We start from the raw sequence: 14,807 nt of genomic DNA, 5'->3' as shown, positions 1-14,807 counted from the left end.
CATGCGCTGAAGAGGCGGCTTTATTGTGTCAAAAAAAAAAAAGCGAGAATAAAAGGTGAAGGCCGGCGGCGGCTACACGGGCCACATGATGAGGTCTGGCGGGCCGGATTCGGCCCGCGGGCCTTGTGTTTGACACCCGTGCTCTAGAGGGAGCCTGTTAAATTGTTGCTACAGTCTACTTGAGGACTCAACAACTGTCAGATTAAGATCGTGGGACCAGACTTGTTTGACCTTGATAAAGTATGAGCAGGAAGGAAGTTTGGGTGCTTGCTTTATGCAAGACAAATGCCTTGCTGGAACAGATGCATGAAAAGATGGATTTGATGAATGAGAAAATGGACTTGGTGACTGTTGTGGTTAATAACTGTGGACAAGCAGGGAATATTGAGACAGAAACCATTCAAGGACCAACCTATGAACCTGTATTGACTGGGCAAGTGCAGAAGATAATGGAGGAGGATGTGGCCGCATCTCAAACATTACAAATGGAGAGACCCGAGGCCCTACAGGAGCATAAACCGCTGTCATTGAAGATTGAAGTTGGAGTGGGCCAGGGGGAGTCTGGAGCTGAGGAGGTTCTTAACTTTGGAGAGACTTTGAAATATGCTTTTAAATATCTTTTGGAGTACACTGATGACTGTGGAGAGTGGAACTGTGGGGAATGGGCGGCTTTGATGAAGGGAGATGGAGACAATTTTGGATTTGAATCCCCCAGAGATCTGCTCCCCAATGAGAAAGGGAAGAAATTAAGAAAGAGACCAACAATCGACAAGGAAAAGGGCAAGTATAAACAAAAAGAAGAAGATTTGCAGAAGGGGCATGGAAGAGACTTAAGAGCCTCGGACATAAGACTTCCAGGTTGATGGACTAGATGGAATGGACAGTAAGGACTGACACGACCCGGGACCAGGAAGAAGAGACGCTGGATGAAGATTGGAAGAAAATTTATAAAGAAAACTTTTTATTGGGGGAATTAGCCTAAAATGAATGAATATTAGGGAAAATGTTAGAAGGAAACTATATGACTCTAGCAGAATATATCAGGAGTTATGGATAACTGAGCATTAAGTTTTAAGCCTTAAGGCGTTTTATGGTAAGACAAGGTTAAATAAATTAAGGTAATTTGAATAACAGAATATGGGGAAAGATGGAAAGGATCTGTTGAGTTAAATAATAGGTTAAATTGATAAGATAAATTATTTAACAAAAATTGAGAAAGATGGAAAGAATTTGCTGAAATAATTAACTAAACTAGAATACAAAAAGGGAGGTGTGAGGAGGTCAATGAAACAAGCAAATGGAAGTTGGAGATATGTAACCCGGGATTTGTGTTTTTTGTTTTATTTCCTTTTTTGCCGTATTGTTGTATTGGTTTTTATGTTTTTGCGTTTTTCTCTCTTTTTTTTCTCTTTTCATGTACTGTAGTTGTTCTCTATTTTCTTTTTTTTTGTAATTTTGAAATTATTAATAAATATTACTTTTTTTAAAAAAAGGTTTTCCCACAGTACTGTATTATTTCTTTTGCAATCCAGGGTCTAATGGCAGCCATATCCTTTTGTATGAACTGTAATTGGATGTTATTGCATCAATCACAGAGTGGTTCAATCCATGTTTGGAATCTAGGTAGAACATGGTCTTCCTTTTAAAAATGATTACTATCAGTATCCAGTGGACTTCTCTGTCATTTACTGGAATAATCAAAACATCTTTCTTTAGCACTCCAAATCTCAAACAGCTCTTCAGAGCTTACACTGGCAATCTTTGACATATCTGCATGAAGTGGCAAGTATGGTAAGTGGGAAAATTGTTCCATCATGACCTAGCTCTTTGGCCATGATCACCCTGGAGGAAAGAAAGGCATCTATTATGCGATCATTTATCCAGTTTGATCCTTTCAGTGTGGTTATGTCATAGTCATACACACGGATGTTGCCAACTGAACCCACAAGTCCCATGGTTTGTAGACTGAGTGTGGGGAAGGTACAGTTGTGCCATGGGGAAACTGATGTACAAATCATTGATTTGTCCAAACACTTCTCACTTTGTGTTGAGAATATGGGGCTGCTATCAAAAGAATCAATATTGGTCACTGTTAAATCCTCTTTCCCACTTTTTGGAGTGGAGGTCATCTGAGGCTGAGTGCTTTCCAGGTGTCTCATAGTCAGTTGGTGATCTTAAGGAGTCAAACCCCTCAGCAGCCTGCACTGAGTCAGCTGCTGGAGCTACTGTTATCTTTTCCTGCAGCCTGAGCCTGGGGAACTTTCTTCCCGATCTACTCTTCTGTCTTTTATTTCACTTCAACTGTGTGAGCTGCAACTGGCAAGGCTTCCCTGGTTCTGGTGGCATGCTGATAGATTTTGTGGCAGCTATAATATGGTAACAAGTCCTGGCTGATGGGTGCGCACACAATGTCCTGTACGGACTGTGCATGCATGGCAGCCCGTATGGCCGCTGTGCGTGTGGCAGCCCGTATGGTCGCCAGGAGAGCGGCTGCCCATACAGCCTGTACGACCGCCGTGAGAGGGGCTGCCTGTATGGACGCTACGCGAGCAGCAGCCTGTACAGTCACCGCGAGAGCAGCTGCCCATATGGCCCATACGGTCGCTGCGAGAGGGGCTGCCTGTACAGTTGCCGCAAGAGCGGCAGCCCACATGGACGCCGCACAAGTGGCAGCCGGTACAGCGACCGTACTGTCACCCTCCCCCCAGCATGGCACCCCGGGGCATGGATCCGTGCTTCAAAACCACATCTTTGGGCCATGCCGTTGCCAGATAACCGTGGATCTGAGTTTTCTGTGGTGCAGGCTGTGCCCCTGGACATGATGTGTGATTTGACAGTGAGTTTGGGGTGGCCCAATGCAAAAAGCGTTAGGATCCGTGAGGATCCGACGTTCAAAACCACGTTTTTGGGCCACAGTATGGCCAGGAAGCCATGGATCCATGACTTTTGGGGTGGATGCTGTGCCCCTGGCCATGATGTTTGATCTGATGGTGACTTTGGGCTGGTCTTGTGCAAAAATCATGAGGATCCATGAGGATCCGTTCTTCAAAACCACGTTTTTGGGCCACGGAGTGGCCAGGAAGCCATGGATTCGTGATTTTCATGGTGCAGGCTGTGCCCCTGGACATGATGTGTGATTTAACGGTGCGTTTGGGTTGGCCCAATGCGAAAAGTGTGAGGATCCATGAGGATCCGTGCTTGAAAACCACGTTTTTGGGTCACGGTATGGCCAAGAAGCCGTGGATCCGAGTTTTTTGTGGTGCAGACTGTGCCCATGGACATGATGTGTGATTTGACAGTGAGTTTGGGGTGGCCCAATGCAAGAACTGTGAGGATCCCTGAGGATCCATGCTTCGAAAACCACGTTTTTGGGCCATGGTGTGGCCAGGAAACCGTGGATCTGAGTTTTTTGTGGTGGATGCTGTGCCCCTGGGAATGATGTGTGATTTGACAGTGATTTTGGGTTGGCCCAATGCAAAAAGCGTTAGGATCCATGAGGATCCGTGGTTCGGAACCACATTTTTGGGCCACGGTATGGCCAGGAAGCCGTGGATCCATGATTTTTGTGGTGCAGGCTGTGCCCCTGGCCATGTTGTTTGATCTGATGATGACTTTGGGCTGATCTTGTGCAAAAATCATGAGGATCCATGCTTCAAAACCACGTTTTTGGGCCACGGTATGGCCAGGCAGGCGTGGATCTGAGTTTTTTGTGGTGCAGGCTGTGCCCCTGGCTATGATATGTGATTTGACATTGAGTTTGTGTTGGCCCAATGCAAAAGCGTGAGGATCCATGAGGATCCGTGCTTCAAAACCACATTTTTGGGCCACGGTATGGCCAGGAAGCCGTGGATCTGTGATTTTTGTGGTGGATGCTGTGCCCCTGGGAATGATGTGTGATTTGACGGTGAGTTTGGGTTGGCCCAATGCAAAAAGCATGAGGATCCATGAGGATCCGTGCTTGAAAACCACGTTTTTGGGCCGCGGAGTGGCCAGGAAGCCGTGGATCCGTGATTTTTGTGGTGCAGGCTGTGCCCCTGGACAAGATGTGTGATTTGACAGTGAGTTTGGGTTGTCCCAATGCAAAAAGCGTGAGGATCCATGAGGATCCGTGCTTGAAAACCACGTTTTTGGGCCATGGAGTGGCCAGGAAGCCGTGGATCCGTGATTTTTGTGGTGCAGGCTGTGCCCGTGGCTATGATATGTGATTTGACATTGAGTTTGTGTTGGCCCAATGCAAAAGCATGAGGATCCATGAGGATCCGTGCTTCAAAACCACGTTTTGGGGCCACGGTATGGCCAGGAAGCCGTGGATCCGTGATTTTTGTGGTGGATGCTGTGCCCCTGGGAATGATGTGTGATTTGACGGTGAGTTTGGGTTGGCCCAATGCAAAAAGCGTGAGGATCCATGAGGATCCGTGCTTGAAAACCACGTTTTTGGGCCACGGAGTGGCCAGGAAGCCGTGGATCCGTGATTTTTGTGGTGCAGGCTGTGCCCCTGGACATGATGTGTGATTTGACAGTGAGTTTGGGTTGGCCCAATGCAAAAAGCGTGAGGATCCATGAGGATCCGTGCTTCAAAACCACGTTTTTGGGCCATGGAGTGGCCAGGAAGCCATGGATCCGTGATTTTTGTGGTGCAGGCTGTGCCCCTGGAAATCACGTGTGATTTGACGGTGAGTTTGGGTTGGCCCAATGCAAAAAGCGTGAGGATCCATGAGGATCCGTGCTTGAAAACCACGTTTTTGGGCCACGGAGTTGCCAGGAAGCCGTGGATCCGTGATTTTTGTGGTGCAGGCTGTGCCCCTGGAAATCACGTGTGATTTGACGGTGAGTTTGGGTTGGCCCAATGCAAAAAACATGAGGATCCATGAGGATCCATGCTTCGAAACCACGTTTTTGGGCCATGCCGTTGCCAGATAACCGTGGATCTCAGTTTTTTGTGGTGGATGCTGTGCCCCTGGACATGATGTGTGATTTGACAGTGAGTTTGGGTTGTCCCAATGCAAAAAGTGTGAGGATCCATGAGGATCCGTGCTTGAAAACCACGTTTTTGGGGCATGGAGTGGCCAGGAAGCCGTGGATCCGAGTTTTTTGTGGTGTAAGCTGTGCCCCTGGAAATCATGTGTGATTTGACAGTGACTTTGCGCTGATCTAGTGCAAAAAGCGTGAGGATCCATGAGGATCCATGCTTGAAAACCACGTTTTTTGGGCCATGGAGTGGCCAGGAAGCCGTGGATCCGAGTTTTTTTGTGTTGCATGCTGTGCTCCTGGCCATGATGTTTGATCTGATGGTGACTTTGGGCTGATATAGTGCAAAAATCATGAGGATCCATTAGGATCTGTGCTTCGGAACCACGTTTTTGGGCCACAGTGTGGCCAGGCAGGAGTGGATCCGAGTTTTCTGTGGTGTAGGCTGTGCCCCTGGCTATGATGTGTGATTTGACAGTGACTTTGGGTTGTCCCAATGCAAAAAGTGTGAGGATCCATGAGGATCTGTTCTTGAAAACCACGTTTTTGGGCCACGGTATGGCCAGGAAGCCATGGACCTGTGATTTCTGTGGTGGATGCTGTGCCCCTGGCCATGATGTGTAATTTGACAGTGAGTTTGGGCTGATCTAGTACAAAAATCATTAGGATTCATGAGGATCCGTGTTTTTTAACCATGTTTTTGCGCCATTGCGGCACCACGAAACAGTGGATGCGTGATTTCTTTGGTTCCTCCTACAGATTAAGATGTGGTCTACAGTAGCATGGTGTTTTCATTTTGTTTCAATATAAAAATCATATGAATTCATGAGGATCCGTGCCTCGGATCCATGTTTTTGTGGTGCTGCAGCGCGGCAAAGTGTTGGATCCACGTTTTTTATAGTCCAGTTTGTAGGCGTGCCTTCTAGGTGTGATTTGACACTGCATTTGTTGGAATTATTTTTTTAAAAGTGGAGGATCCATGAGGATCCGTGTAGATCCGCCTTTTATGGAGACCCTGTAGATACAGTATTATGTACATTATAGAGACACACACACACACACACACACACGTAAATATACATAATACGTATATCTACACATGCACTGAAATGACCAAATGCAGCACCAGGAGTCGACCGGCAGCTTTTAAGAGAGAGAAATAAAAGTTATACAGTGGTACCTCGGGTTAAGTACTTAATTCGTTCCGGAGGTTCTTAACCTGAAACTGTTCTTAACCTGAAGCACCACTTTAGCTAATGGGGCTTCCCGCTGCTGCCGCACGATTTCTGTTCTCATCCTGAAGCAAAGTTTTTAACCTGAGGCACTATTTCTGGGTTAGCGGAGTCTGTAACCTGAAGCGTCTGTAACCCGAGGTACCATTGTATTAGGGTTGTGCAATTCTGGGGGCTGGAGTGGAATTAATGATTGCGGGGGGAGAAGAAAGGGAAGCCAGCAGCGAACAAAAGGGGAGGGGGAGGCGTGACTTTTGCTCCAATTCGGGGCTGCACCAATCCCAGGTTATCGGCTGGGTTTCCCTTTCTCCAACCTGTTCTGTCTCTCAGAGGGTGTGTTACTGTCCTGGATGAGTGATGCGCCTGGACTCCTTGCTATGCTCTGTGCTGCTCGCTAAGCCTTTGGCTCCACTTCAGGCGCTTGGAGCACACAGTGGCTCATCAGTCCGGTTTCCTGGTAATAATTATTAAGGAGGGAGAGAGAGAGAGAGCGCAAGCCACACTCATCCCGTGATGAGGAAGGCATCACTGCCACGCAGGCCTATGCTGAGTTCCGAACTTGGAAATTAATGCAGGGGTAGTAGTTTAATAATACACAGCTGCAGCAAATAATGATGCACACCTGTTTATCTGCTCTTGGCTGTGCTTGAGTTACAAAATATATGCATGTTGCATTGGTTGTGTGTGACTTGCAGGTGTGTTAAGTCACTTCTATCAGTGGGCAAAATCCTGGGTGTACTGAAGGGAGTGGTTGGGAAGGTGTGGAAATTCCCTGGTTCTGTATTTTTTCATGAACTTCTGGGGGGTGCAGAGTCAAAAGCATTAGGACTGGATACTGAGGCAAGAGGCAGTATGCTATTTTGAAGCCTGAATAAAATAAGCCCTGAGAAGAGAAATTGTGGTGGTTTTCTCTTTAGAAGGGAGTGTAGCTCCATTGTGGGGTTTTAAAGGTATTCTTATTCCCAAAGGGACAGAATGGCTACTACACCGGTGTTTCCCAAATTTGGGTCTCCAGCTGTTTTTGGACTACAATTCCCATCAACCCTGACTATGGGTCCTGTTAGCTAGGGATGATGGAAGTTGTAGTCTGAAAGCAGCTGGACACCCAAGTCTGGGAAACATGGATCTACACTTTTAAGAGCTCTCGATCAAGTAAATTCAGGTGTTGTTAAGAAAAAATAATTACAAAAACACCAACCCCCCCGCTGTACATTTGCAGCCATAAATAGAAAACCCACTATTTCCAACAAATAGTTCTCTCTATTCCTAAGGGGTGGTTTAATGGGGTCCTGAGTGAAGCGCCCCCTGGTGGCAGCATGGCCAGCAGCTGTGTCTGGCTGCCATATAAATCATTCCTCTCTGGGGTATCGTGGGGAAATGGCAGCTGGGCTTGGCTGCCTAGTGCTGCTTGGAGCAAGGAGTTGGAAATAAAGAAATACAGTGGTACCTCGGGTTACATACACTTCAGGTTACAGACTCTGCTAACCCAGAAATAGTGCTTCAGGTTAACTTTGCTTCAGGATGAGAACAGAAATCGTTCTCTGGTGGCGCGGCGGCAGCAGGAGGCCCCATTAGCTAAAGTGGTGCTTCAGGTTAAGAACAGTTTCAGGTTAAGAACGGACCTCTGGAACAAATTAAGTACTTAACCCGAGGTACCACTGTAAACAAATCAGAAGGGAGCCCAAGGCAGGTGTTGGTGGGGAACCCCTGGCAGTTGCCCAAGAATGCCTAATAATAATAATAATAATAATAATAATAATAAATTATTTATACCCTGCCCTTCCCGGTTCAGAAAACCGGGCTCAGGGTAGCTAGTAACAAATTTAAAACACTTAATTGATGCAACAAAAGCAGCATAAAATACAGTATAAAACGTGAATAACAATAAATTCAGAATTCAAAAATCAATTTAGGGGGGAAATCTTGGCACTTCCTTGCAGCCTGACCCGAGACAGGTCACAACAGCCATGCTTATCTCCCTGCATGGTGAAATGGGGTTTGTGCTAAAGGTGGATCCCAAATAGTGCTGTGAATTCTGCAGTAGGCTTTGCCTCCTAACAGCCTTCTTCTTCCCTCCTTTTGCAGGTGGCCATCAAGTATGTTGCCAAAGACAGAGTCTTGCAATTCCAACACATGGTGAGTTGCTGCCCTTTTGCGCCGTTTCTCTTCCCGTTGTGGCCGCCTGACTCGTTGAGCGACGGTGCCAGAGGTTTCTCTCACGCCTGTCTCCCTTTCTCTCTCTTTACTTCCTTCTCCAGAATGGCACCCTGGTCCCGCTGGAAGTCGTGCTGCTGAAGAAGGTGTCTTCCTCGGGCTGCCGAGGCGTCATCCGCCTCCTGGATTGGTTTGAGCAGCCTGACGCGTACTTCATCGTGATGGAGCGCCCCCTCGTCTCCCAGGACCTGTTTGACGTCATCACTGACAGGGGCCCACTCCCTGAAAGCCTGGCCGCCGGCTACTTCCGGCAAGTGGTGGAGGCCGTGCGCCACTGCCACCTCTGCGGTGTTTTGCACCGAGACATCAAGGACGAGAACATTCTGGTCGACCTCCTGCAAGGAGACCTAAAGCTCATAGACTTTGGCTCGGGGGCGCTGCTTCGGGATGCTCCCTATACAGATTTTGATGGTGAGTGTGTGTACGAGAGAGAGAGAGAATGCCAGAGACCACCATTCGGCTACAGGGCACACACGCTTTGCTTGCAAAAGGGTCCTGGGTTCAAGTTCTGACACCTCCAGGCAGGGCAGAAAGATTTGACAGCAGCTACACTGTTGTCGGTGTAAACAAGCTGTTGCCAACCTTGGGGCTTGTGGTTCTTTTATTTTTATTCCCCCCCCCCAAAAAAAATGCTTTTTATTGAGATTTAAGAATACCAACACCAACCAACAAAAACATCAAATCTTATTACATATATCCTACTTTATGCTCCATAGAGCCGTTGACTTCCGTCCTTCCCTTCCGCAAGTTTTCTTATTCCAATCTATAATTCACAGTTTCATTGGTTAAAAATTACACCGTGACATAAGATTTAATTCAATCCTGTCAACGTTTTCATATTTCTACAGTTCTCACTTATATAAACCATAAATTTACTCCATTCTTTTTGGTACTTCGTCTCCTCCTGATTGCGAATTCTCTGTGTCAATTTTGCCATTTCAGTGTATTCGACCAGCTTTATCTGTCATTCCCTTACAGTCGGAATCTCCTGTAACTTCCGCTTTGGGGCTTGTGATTCAAAACATCTGGTGGGCACCAGGTTGACGGCTGCATGGGACTCAGTAGTCCCGATGCCAAAGGTGGCAGGTTTTTGGTTTTGCAGAGAAGCACCCAGGAAGGGAACAAGCTAGGAACACAAATCAATGTTGGCGGGCAGGGAGGTCAACCTCAGCCAATTTTTTTGCAGACTTTGGCCTAAATCTAAACCATAGTTCAGACCTCTGGCAACAGCTGTTTGTCTTTTCCTCCTAGCAGCCTTCTAGGAAGGAGAATGAGGTGAGGGGATGTCAGAAAGAGAGAAGGGAGAGAGAAAAGGGGTGGCAGGAAGCGAAGGAAGAGCAGAAAGGGATAGTCCTGCACACTGCTGGCTTCGTCTGTGTCACAGACAAGATTGCGGCCCTGAGGAATATGGCCGTTGGTGGGATCAAATATTTCCTCCCCACCCCAGTGTCAGAGGAACTGTCTGAAAATGGGCTGCAGTCTACCTATGAGAAGTACAGGAAGTTGTTATGTGGAGGGTTGAGCAATTCAGTGTCTCCCCGCGTCCGGTTTCCACATAGCAAAGCACATTATGTAAAATCAGAGGCTTTGGGTTGTGCCTTTTGTATTTGACCAGACTGGGTATAGATCTGGGAGTTGTCTTTTGAGCATTTGTAAAGTATGCTAAAGGCCTAAACAGTCTGCTCTGTTCATAGGTTGACCAGCCTTTTTCTTGCTCTCTGATGCCATTGTTGCATCTTTTGGATAAACACAGGTTGCAAAATAAAGTCTTGCGGCAGCTTAATTTTTGGCCTGAAGGTGTACACTCTTATTGCTGTCACATTGGATGAGTTAGTCCTTAATTCAGTGTAGCCATCCTGGTTTACACTCTCCCCCCCCCCCCCCGCCCCCAGTGTTTACACGGAGAAGAAATTCCAGTTGGTCAGTGGTAATTGTTAGCTGGTCTGTTTGTATGCGCAGTTGCTCCAGATTGCCTCATTTGTATTGGTGTTCTCTTGTATGTGCGCACCCTAAGGTCATTGGCCTAGATGCCACTGGCCTGTAAACCTGATTTCACGTTGCAATACCTCAAACTGCAGGTAAAGGTTCGTACCATGGAATGTTGTTCCACACAAATCAATTCTCTCTCGGGGCATTTGTTTATTTATAGAGGATCATTTATAATCTGGAGGGTGTTTCCAACTCAGAGTGGATCTGCTGAAATAAATGAGTCCCTGTCTGTTAATTTCAGTGGGCTTTTATTCTGAGACACAACCCGCAATTTCACTTATCCCCTCGAAAAGTCCTCTCTTCCCATATCAAATTCTGCTTGTGTCTTGCATTTTACATTGCAAACATTTCTTATTATTGGTGCTTTGTAAGCATAAAAATACTTTTAAGTAAAAAAGACTGTCGAGAAAGCACCCCATTTTACAGATGGGAGGACGGGAGACTGAGGCTGGAGCAGCAGTACGCCAGTGCCAATTCATCGTGGAAGTCTCATATATGGGGGAACCTGCTGCCCTAGGCTTCTTTGGGAAGAAATTGTGGGATATATATTTAATAAATAACACAAACATTTCATATCTGGTTCTTTGAATTTAGGCAATGGTGGTGGTCCTGCTCAACATGGGTGAGGAAGGGGCAACCTGGGGGGGATTTCGTAACTCTGTTTCTGGTTCCTTTAGCGCCTCTCCGGGTCTGTTTTCACCGGCTCCTTTCCATTCTTACAGGCACCCGGGTATACAGCCCTCCTGAGTGGATAAAATACCACCGGTACCATGGCGTGTCTGCCACTGTGTGGTCCTTGGGCGTGCTGCTCTATGACATGGTGTGCGGGGACATCCCTTTCGAGCGCGACGAAGATATCCTCCTTGGGAAACTCCACTACCACTGCAGGGTATCCTCAGGTACAGACACTACCCTAGACCCAGGCCAGTGGATATTTGCAAGGGTGCAAGAAGAGGCTGTATCTCAGTTTACCTTGAGATAGATGTTAGTCAACAGAATGCCAAAGTTAATTAGCCGATCTTTAGCAGGGGTCAGCAAACTGCGGCCCACCGGGTTCGTAAATACGGCCCGTAGACCCTGCTGCCCACTCGGTCAGTCCCCGTGCTGCAGCTGACTTCCGTGACACTGGCACGGCTTTGGATTGGCTGTAGGAAGCTCCTGCAGCCAATCCAAAGCCGTGGATGCCTCTGGGCGACGCCCCTTCCTTCCCACTGAGACGGCCGTGTGTGGCCAAGAGCTGAGCGGGAGGAAGCGGTGACACCGGGGAGGCTGCCTCCAGCACCCAGGCCAGCGGCCTGGGCTCTGCACCCCTGGACCCCTGGCTGAGGCAGAGGATGATGACGCTGCCAAACATGTGGGGGAGGTCCTTTCAGGAGAGGGTGGGTCCGGCCCCCCACAAGGTCTGAGGGACAGTGGACCAGCCCCCTCCTGCAAAAGTTTGCTGACCCCTGATCTTTAGGACAAGTTTTCTTTTTCTTTATTTCTTTTTTTCAGTCAAGATGCTTATTTTTGTTACACCAGCAATTTCACCCCTGGGTTGCTTACGAATTCTTAATGTATGCTTCTTGAATTTGGCAACTCCTTTGTACTTAATTTGTCACTGAGCCCTGGAGTGACACAGTGGTTTGGACTATGGAGCGTTGGTAGGCTCATGTGACAGGATACTGCCCTTGGGGGTAGATTGGCCTACCTCGTAAAAGCTGGTTGAAGTCTGCTCCATCTGCATAGCACTTCCTGCTCCGTTCAGTTGAAATGAGCGTTGTTGAATTGAATAGACCGTGCTCTACTGTAAATAATATCCTGAATACCCTTGGGGAAAGTAATAATCTTCCGACTCCTATTCTTATCTCTTAAAATAGGACCAATTGTCAGGCATTTTGGGATAAGTTCTTAATGAGGTGCAAGGCACGAAGTGCTTTGCAAGGCAGGCATAACATAACTCAAGTCGGCAGATCATGAGGCTGTTAATCTCAGAGTCATGGGTTTGAGCCCCACTACAACTCCCATCATCCCTAGCTAGCACAACCCAATGGTCAGGGATGATAGGAATTGTAGTCCAAAACTGCTGGAGACCCAAGTATGGGGAACACTGGACTTAGATGATCCTTGTGGGCCATTCCAACCCTGCAATTCTTTTAGTTTTTAGGGGTTTTTGAATGTTTTATGTAGTTTTGTTGTAGTTTTATGTAGTTTTGTTGTAGTTTTATGTAGTTTTCAATTTCATTGTTCTGCATGGGACAATAACAATAAAGATATTGGATATCGGATATTCAATGATATGAGGAAGGGCTATAGCTCACTGACAGAAGGCCCCAGGTTAAATCTCCAGCTAGGGTTTTGTGGGAAAGGATCCTTCCTGAAGTTCTGGAAAGATGCTTGCAGCCAGAGTTAGGCCACGGGCAGTGTTAGAAACTCAGGTATCTAAGCTTAGGCACCAAATGGCTCCTTAAACCAAGGATAACAGTCACCAAAGCAGAATGTCTGGCTGCCATTTTTGGGCATGATGGCTCTAAAGTCTTATATTTCCAAGGATGGGAGTGACTGTGATTGATTATCACTTAAACATCTAGCTAGTTCAGATGACAACCTTGAGCTATAGGTTAATAACTTTGAGAACTTTAAACAAGTAACTTGATCCAGGAACAGTGCACATACATATTGGCCTCTTCCTACCTCTCTTTCTTAATGGTGACACAGACCATTCATAACATAAGAACATTCTTCACAGCTGCGTGAGGAGGGCAGTGGGATGGGTTAAGTGAAGACGAGCTACAACAATTAGCTATAACGTCGTTCACTGCCCCTGCTTGGGCTGCACAGGGAAAGCATTTTGGTTCCTGAAATTCATTCTAATTGTGCCGATAAAATATAACGGACAGAATTCTACAGGATGTGTTATTAGTGTGTGGAAATAGTTGAGATCCAATGACCCCCAGGCGCGCACCTCCAGATGGTGGAGATGTCAAGCGCTGTCCTGGGGCCAGGGCACCTTCACTTGGTCGCAAGTGGCCAATAGCCAGGCGCAAAATGTGCCTGGCTAATTGCGAACACTGGCCCCATGGTTTCAAAAACTGGTCCATGAGCTTCATTCAGGTGATTTGCAGTGCGACCACATTCAATGTTCATATTTTTTCAAAGTATGTATTGCATAGCTGTCAACTTACAGATTTGAAAATAAGGGACCAGCAGCCAAAATAAGGGACCTGCAGCCTCACCTGTTCCAGGCACTCCAGTCTTCGTATTCTCCTGCAGTCTGGTCAAACTCATGCTTGTAGCTTCGAGAACACTGTCCAACCAACTTTGTAACCAGAGGTTCAACTGAATAGAATCTGAATCACATGCACCACAAGGCCTATGCAGCCTCAACTTAAGATGGCTCCCCGGCCTGGCTTTGCACTGCAAAGTTTGCAGCAGCACGTGCAACAAAATGGCGTCCAGCATTCAAAAACCCCCTCAGCTTGCATTAACTAGCCACACACAAGGCATGCAAGCTCCACCCCCCAGTCGTTCTTAGACTTCTTATTGGGTGAGCAACACAGCCAAGCAACACAGTTGGAGCCTCCCTCCTCCCTGGCAGGGAGGGAGGGAGGGAGAGGAGCTGTTTCCTTTGAAATTTAAGGGACATCATTTAAGGGACATCCATCAATAAGGGACAGCAGCAGGACATGGCACTGGAATAAGGGACTGTCCCTTTGAATAAGGGACACTTGACAGCTCTGGTGTATTGCTGCTTTTGTTTCTTACGTTGTGTTTGATGCTGTTCCGATACGGTACTACAATATCTAAGAAATGAAAAAGCCATAAATACGCAAAGCACATCACAACTGCTACAGCAGGCAGAAAAACCATCAAACGGTGTGCCAAGACCCTCAGCAGTTTCCAAGTGGTCCCTGGTGGTGGTGGAAACAGGTTAGGAACCCCTGATGTAGGGAGAGTTGAGCTTTCCAGAGCAACGCCTTGACTCCGTGCAACTTCCTGTGTGTTCCTATTGGGCGGTGTAATAACCATGGTTCTTTCCTGCTTTGACAGACTGCCGTCACCTGATTGAGTGGTGCCTCTCGCTGGCCCCAGAGAACCGGCCTTCCCTGGAGCAGATCTTGGCCCATCCATGGCTCCTTGCCTTCTTGGAGCAAGGCGGACGCAAAGCCCAGCAGCCCACAGTCCCCAAAGCCGGCACGAGCCTGTGACTCTGGTGGCCTCTGGACAGCAGTACTGGGACGGGCCATCGCAGAAAGGATGGACGTATCTCGGTTTCTCCTGCGACGACAGGCTGACATACTCGTTATTCCTGCTGATAGCTGAGTTCCTGCCCCTGGGTGGACGACCTATGAAATCCCAGGCCTGTGGCAGGGACGCTGCCCACCCTGACTAGACAGGGGGTCTGGCGTGCAGCCCCTTGACCCC

General features: G+C 47.5%; 1 protein-coding gene across 2 annotated transcripts in view; it reads left to right on the top strand.

Moving 5' to 3' along the window:
- LOC128408544 (serine/threonine-protein kinase pim-3-like) overlaps positions 1-14,807 on the top strand; it is a 28,239-nt gene extending 13,432 nt beyond the window's left edge. For both annotated transcript variants that reach the window (XM_053378431.1, XM_053378433.1), the window contains exons 3-6: positions 8,286-8,336; positions 8,459-8,825; positions 11,126-11,302; positions 14,433-14,807. In XM_053378431.1, the coding sequence (XP_053234406.1) occupies positions 8,286-8,336; positions 8,459-8,825; positions 11,126-11,302; positions 14,433-14,590 (753 nt within the window). In that variant the 3' untranslated portion in view covers positions 14,591-14,807. The remainder of the gene's footprint in view (positions 1-8,285; positions 8,337-8,458; positions 8,826-11,125; positions 11,303-14,432) is intronic.

Source organism: Podarcis raffonei, chromosome 2, assembly GCF_027172205.1.
Source record: "Podarcis raffonei isolate rPodRaf1 chromosome 2, rPodRaf1.pri, whole genome shotgun sequence".
Taxonomy (NCBI): domain Eukaryota; kingdom Metazoa; phylum Chordata; class Lepidosauria; order Squamata; family Lacertidae; genus Podarcis; species Podarcis raffonei.
Note: the sequence above shows the minus strand (reverse complement) of the source record. Positions and strands in the feature narration are given on the sequence as shown.